At 53.5% G+C, this 6596-nt stretch overlaps 1 protein-coding gene across 1 annotated transcript; it reads left to right on the plus strand.

Annotated features, from left to right (window-relative positions):
- The first annotated feature begins 3461 nt into the window (after window positions 1-3461).
- LOC119096613 (digestive cysteine proteinase 2-like) lies at window positions 3462-4268 on the plus strand. Its single transcript, XM_037219514.1, is given in 5 exon segments — window positions 3462-3607; window positions 3651-3761; window positions 3763-3811; window positions 3813-4015; window positions 4175-4268. Coding segments are annotated over 5 exon segments (603 nt in total).
- Window positions 4269-6596: the final 2328 nt, after the last annotated feature.

Raw genomic sequence — 6596 nt, forward strand, 5'->3', positions numbered from 1 at the left:
GAATAATTCTCGCGGTTATCACCCCCCGTTTCGGAGTAATTCTCGCGGTTATCACTCCCCCTTTGGAGTAATTCTCGCGGTTATCACCTCCCCGTTTGGAGTAATCTCGCGGTTATCACCTCCCCGTTTGGAGTAATTCTCGCGGTTATCACCTCCCGTTTCGGAGTAATTCTCGCGGTTATCACCTCCCCGTTTCGGAGTAATTCCCGCGGTTATCACCTCTCCGTTTCGGAGTAATTCTCGCGGTTATCACCTCCCGTTTCGGAGTAATTCTCGCGGTTATCACCTCTCCGTTTCGGAATAATTCTCGCGGTTATCACCCCCCGTTTCGGAGTAATTCTCGCGGTTATCATCTCCCCGCTTTGGAGTAATTCTCGCGGTTATCACCTCCCCGTTTCGGAGTAATTCTCGCGGTTATCACCTCTCCGTTTCGGAGCAGTTCTCGCGGTTATTATCTCCCCGCTTTGGAGTAATTCTCACGGTTATTATCTCCCCGCTTTGGAGTAATTATCGCGGTTATCACCTCCCTGCTTCGGAGTAATTCTCGCGGTTATCGTCTCCCCGCTTTGGAGTAATTCTCGCGGTTATCATCTCCGCCATGACGCCCAGAAGTTCATTCTGAATCTCGTGAGTCAAAGAACCTGTCTTGCGATTAAGCCGCGAGGTCTCTCGGGACCAGTGACACTGCGTTCTTGGAGGAGCCTCTTCAAGTTACCATCGTTGTCAGAATGTCCCGGAAAGTCATGCCGACCCGAGCCAGGCCCTGCAGCCCACAGATTACTTCAGGGTAGGCTTTCCGATTCGCAGCCTGCTCTCCTTTGACAGCTGATAAAATGACACTTTACAGACCTAACGTGGCCCATTTCTGAATTCAACCAGACGTGGGCCCATTCCGGGCCTAAAAGATGAGAGGTGCCTGTTCGGCACATGAGGTGCTTATTTTCTCAACCTGAAGTGGACGGCCACTTGAAGAATGAGGGACATTTTGAGTCTACTATGGCCCTCTCCAGACATCAGAGGGCTTTTGCTGAACCTACCATGGCCCGTTCCTAACCGAACACGGATCCTTTCTGAGCCTTCCATTGGCCTTTCCTGATCGGAGATGGGCCATTCCCTGGGCCTAAACTTGCATCGGCGTTTCTTATCTGGGAATGGGCTCTTTTCAGACCTGAGACAAGCCCGTTATAAGCTGAAGGCGGAGAACAGGTAGAAGGGAGGGGGGGGGGGGGCAAAGATGCACATATGTCTCCGCTTTGGTCCAGACGGGCCGTTAGGGCTCCACGGGACCGACGATCAATGGTCCGACTAGCAGGCCCGAAGAGTTGGACAGAGACACCCGGCCCGTGTCCAATCCCGGACAGGTACCCCGGCCCGCAGATGTCCATCAGAGAGCCCCTTGTGTCGATTGGGGGCCCCTGTGGGCGATGAATGCCCTCCAGTCGATCTGCGACCACAACTTTCAAACAGCCTGCTCCGAGTTGGCCTAGAGCTCATTTCCAAAGCCGACACCATCCCGAAGCCTGCGATTGCCAGTCAGAGGATCATTTGCATTGTGTCGGGTCCCTGAGGCAATGAGGGACTGATGCGTTGGTCAGGGGGCCACAGCACGCCTAACATGGAAACCTATGTCGGCAAGGGCCCCGAGTCGGCCATGGTTCCTTTTCTGAATAGGAACAGGAACGTAACCCCGAATGTCAGAGAGCCTGTTAATTGACCGGGTCCGCTGATAATGAAAAAACTATGAGAAAAATGACAATGAAAGGGTTTCATAAGGAGACAGTGAAGGAGTTTCGTGTCAATGCACAGGCCCAGTAACGACGTGCCCCCTGACCTCCACCCTATTTCGGTCAGAGGTCCGATAAGCCGAACTACGACTATCTGCCATTATTAGAACACCTGTGTCGATAAGCAATCCTTTGGCGTCAAGGAGGCCCTGTGCGTTGATCCGAGACCAACTGCACCGGGTCCTAAGGGCCTTTCGCGTCAGGGAGGGGACCGATGCATGATGCATCTCTCTGTGGCCCTCTTGATCGACTAAGGTGCCCCGGCCGCCGTGTCCCCAGAAAAGTATCCGGCAAGTACCCCCGGTTGAAGAGTTAGAACAGCAATTCCCTTCGTTCCCTGATCGGGAAAAGCAGTGCCCCCCTCCCCCCTAGTGTTCTACTTACGGGGCTCCCTGTTCCCGAAAGGCAAAGAGGCCTCTTTATGGTCCTCTTCGGACTCCCCAAATACGGCTCCTGGCGGGTCGGGACACTTGCCGACACAGGATCCCCTGTTGAGGCACTGTAGACCCCTGAACGGCATCATCATGGTTTCAGTGAACCTGACTAATTGCAAATCGCGGACCCGAACCTTGCTCGTGCTGGGAAATGGACCCCAGGGCTCAGACCGGCACGTATCCGGCTGTTCGCTGTTGGTGGTCTCTGGCCGAAATTGAGTCCGGCGATGTCTCAGGGGGTCCTCAATCGATGCAAGGGACCCTCTGACTGACATTTGAGGTCACGGCCTTACGGGTAGGAGGGCATCCTTGATGTGACCTACGACCAGCCCTTCGTGCCAGTGACCTCCAATCAAGAGGACAAGAGGCCATTCAATCGGGCCCTTGATCTTTGGTGCCGAGGGGCGCTTCGATCCCTTTTCGGACCTCCTCAAACAAAGCCCCAGGGCCGGCTCGAGGCCACTAGCCGACACATGACCGCACACACTCGATAGTTTCCGACAGACAATCGAGTTAATTCGCTGCTTCGGTTTTTCTTTACTTCAACTCATATTGGACAACGGCCTTGACACGTTAATGTATTGGTGTTGTTACCGAACATCTCAGAAGTGCTGGGCATTTCTGGCAATGATGATTGACCACTTGTGGAGCTCTGGCTGTCTCTATGGAGTCGTCCATGATTTTCTGTGCATCCTTGCACTTCAGAGATGGCAGAGGCTTCCCTTCTTTGTTGTGCGGCCCTGGACCGTTACGAGGACCGTCTGACTGACCAGCTGACCCCTGCGTTTGAGTCGAGTACAGCTGTCAAGTCACGCATCCCTGTTGGACACGCTATCGGTCAGAACAAAGGCATGGTCACCAGCCCTGCACTTATACCCGGCCTGTGTTTTGCTTTGCTGATCGATTGTCACTGCACTACGTAGACTTCCGCTCAGTGCGTGGGTATTCAAGCCTTTGAGAAACATCTGGCCGGACTGCAAGCAGGTCTGCTCTCCCACCATACGAGAAGTTCGGGTGCTCCTCCTCTCCTGAGCTTGATAAGGCTTCCGTATAAAAAGGGAGCGCAGCCTCCGTTACTGGGGGCACCTGCCTCCTCCTCCGAGACCGCAGCATCCATGAAGCTCCTCCTGATCGTCGCGCTGGTGGGGGCCGCCTCCGCATTCGTGGAGCGCGCCGAGTGGGAGGCTTTCAAGTCCACCCACAGCAAGACCTACTTCCAACATCATCGAGGAGTTTCCACCGCATGAAGGTGTATGCCGACAACAAGGCGTTCGTCGACAAGCACATGGCCGAATACGCCGAGGGCAAACACACCTTCACCGTGGCACTCAACAAGTTCGCCGACCTGACCTCCGAGGAGTTCAGTTCCATGTACAAGGGCTACGTGGCGCAGACTAGCCGTCCGCACGCCACTCACCAGCTGACTGGCAAGGCGACGGGCCGCCACCGTCGACTGGCGCGACCAGGGCGCCGTCACACCCGTCAAGGACCAGGGCCAGTGCGGCTCGTGCTGGGCCTTCTCCGCCACCGGCTCACTGGAGGGCGCATTGGAAGTTGGCCGGTAACCAACTGGCCTCGTTCAGCGAGCAGCAGGCTGGTCGACTGCTCGGGTAACTACGGCAACCTGGGCTGCAACGGCGGCCTCATGGACTCGGCCTTCGATTATATCAAGGCCAAGGGCGGCATCGAGTCCGAGTCGTCGTACCCGTACAAAGCCAGGAACGGCCACTGCGAGGCGGACAAGAGCAAGTTCGTCGCGTCGCTCTCGTCGTACGTGGACGTACCCTCGGGCTCCGAGTCAGCCTGGAGGACGCCGTCAGCAACGTCGGCCCCATCTCGTGGCCATCGACGCCTCGCATATTTCGTTCCAGCTGTACAGCGGCGGTGTCTACAACGAGAAGGCGCTGCTCCAGCTCGCGTCTTGACCATGGTGTGCTCGCCGTCGGCTACGGCAAGCGAGGGCGGCGACGACTACTGGCTGGTGAAGAACTCCTGGGGCGGCTCCTGGGGCGAGGAGGGCTACATCAAGATGACAACGCAACAAGAGTAACCAGTGCGGTATCGCCACCCAGGCCTCCTACCCCAAGGTCTAGGTTACGAATGGTTTTGTGTCCCCTTATATGACATGTTTCAGAAACGGTTTCGTCTTCCGCTTCATTCATGAGATTTTCAGGTCGGTCAATCTATTGTATATCGGCGTTGCAAAAACTGCTGAGTGCATCTGGAGGGATGGCACCGCGCAATACAGATCCATTGAAACTGACAGCGGAGTTTTCGTACGCAGTCCAGACAGAGTCGTCCGGATGCTCGTGGGCGTGTCAGCACGCTTCCTTCTAGCATCGCCAAACGCCCTGGAGACGATTGTGGCGAGGCCGTCCGGGCAACTCTGCAAAACACGCATGCAGCAGATCTATTTTTTTATTCATTACGATTTGACACGAGCTCGTATCGCGGAGTTGTGCTCGCACGAGGCTTTTCAGTGTAGACACGATGAAAATCGGGCGTGGCATATTTTAACCGGTGGCTATACAACGGCGTCATTACTTTTTTGTAAGAGCGATAAGCACTGTCCTTAACCACTGCCTTCCCTGTCAGGAAAGATGTAGTACCATTTTGCTGACATAAAGCATACACATTGAATCAATACCAAAGGAACACATATCAACGCGTATAAATGGCGTTGATAGAGAATCGCAGGGAGGAGCGCATCTTCTCCAAATGACTTGGGAGCTGAGCGGTAAACAATGTCGGAATCTATATGCAAAATACACCGACAAGGTTTGTTAAGGAACAACTCATCGACAGAGGTGAGACCAGTCTCGGAAAGCTCAGGCTTCATTATTTTTTTATAATAGCTCACCTGTTTAACAAACCTTGCATCTTATGCCTACTACTAATACTAATACTACTAATAAGAAGAAAGTTCGATTACTTGTTTCATTCTCCGGGGGGGGGGGGGGGGGGGGGGGGGAGGGCGTTGACGTGGTTGAATGCACTTCGCCAACAGCGTGCGTTTTCATTCCGGAAGGCGTGAAAATGGGACAAAATTAATTGGACGACCAGGATGGCCACTTCTGTCACCAAAATACACACCCTGATTACCAACTCATGTAGCAAGCCGAAATGGTCAGTTTATCACCAGAAAGCTGAGCCATCCCCATTGATGCCAGCTGAAATCTGGTACAGTAACCGACCAGACATCAGAGCTAAAACACCGATTACGGGTGAAAGGGCATTGACAAGGGCAAGGGAGAGATCAAGGGCAGGGACAAGGACATGGGCAAAGCACATCACCAAATTTCATTAATTCAAGGGCCCTGCAGAGCTCTTTTTCGGTCATAGAGACCGTGACTGGCCAAATACTTCTATTGTCTTATCGTGGACCATTTCATTGAATTTGTTCCTATTTCCATTCCATGTCAGGGCAACGAGGAACTCGACCAACGCAAGTGGCTCTCTGACATTCTGGTTCCCGTCGTGTTCTTTTTCAGCAAAACGTGCCTCTGGTCGACTAGGAGCCCCTTGCTTACACAGGGTCTGCTATAAATCACTATGTGCCTTGATATAGGGAGCCACCTTATTTCAAGGGCATCGATCCACGCAGGAGGAGTGCAGTAACATTGGCGGACAGTGGCCTTGTTCCTGCTTCATAAATGGAACCCCAGGGCCCAAGCCGACTCAGAGCCGACTGTTCAACATTGGTGATCTTGGACCTACATAGACGTTTTTGTCATCCCCCCCCCCCCTCCCTCAGGAGCGACGAGTCCCTTCAGCTGACCTTTGAGAGCGAAGCCTTTGCCCGGGGTCGTCCTCTGGCCAGGCCCTTCGGTCCCTTCAATCGGGCCCTTATATTTTGTGCCGATAGTCCCGAAAGTCACCCAGGGAGGATATGTCCCCTGTGCTTCCTCCCCCCTCCCCCGCCAGATGTCCGTGAAGTTAGCGATCTATTCAACGATTTTTACAGCGCCGGATTCCGATTTACCTGAAAAACGGTTTCAAGGTCAATTGTAGCATGAAAACACCAAAAATGACCCTTATTTTGCAATATCATGTGACCTTCCCAGGTCAAAAGCTGGTCAAGGGACAAGGAACTCGATATCACCCAAAAATTTGCGGGCCGATTTTCAACTTGCAAATGCCACAATATTCAACACAGAAAGAACTAGCGTCCGTCCAATAGTCCTGACCTTTCAGGGCCACCCTTCAAGGGTCAAACGCGGGCTCAAGGACGGGGAACTCAATATCACCCCAAAACTTACCGGCCGATTTTAACTGACAGACATCAGAACATTCACCATAGAAAGAACTAGTGTCCGTCAAAAAGTCCTGACCTCTCAAGGTTACCCTTCAGGGTCAAATGCAGGCTCAAAGGACAGGC

The sequence above is a fragment of the Pollicipes pollicipes genome, unplaced genomic scaffold (genome assembly GCF_011947565.3).
Source record: "Pollicipes pollicipes isolate AB1234 unplaced genomic scaffold, Ppol_2.1 Scaffold_2118;HRSCAF=2476_pilon_pilon_pilon, whole genome shotgun sequence".
NCBI lineage: Eukaryota > Metazoa > Arthropoda > Thecostraca > Pollicipedomorpha > Pollicipedidae > Pollicipes > Pollicipes pollicipes.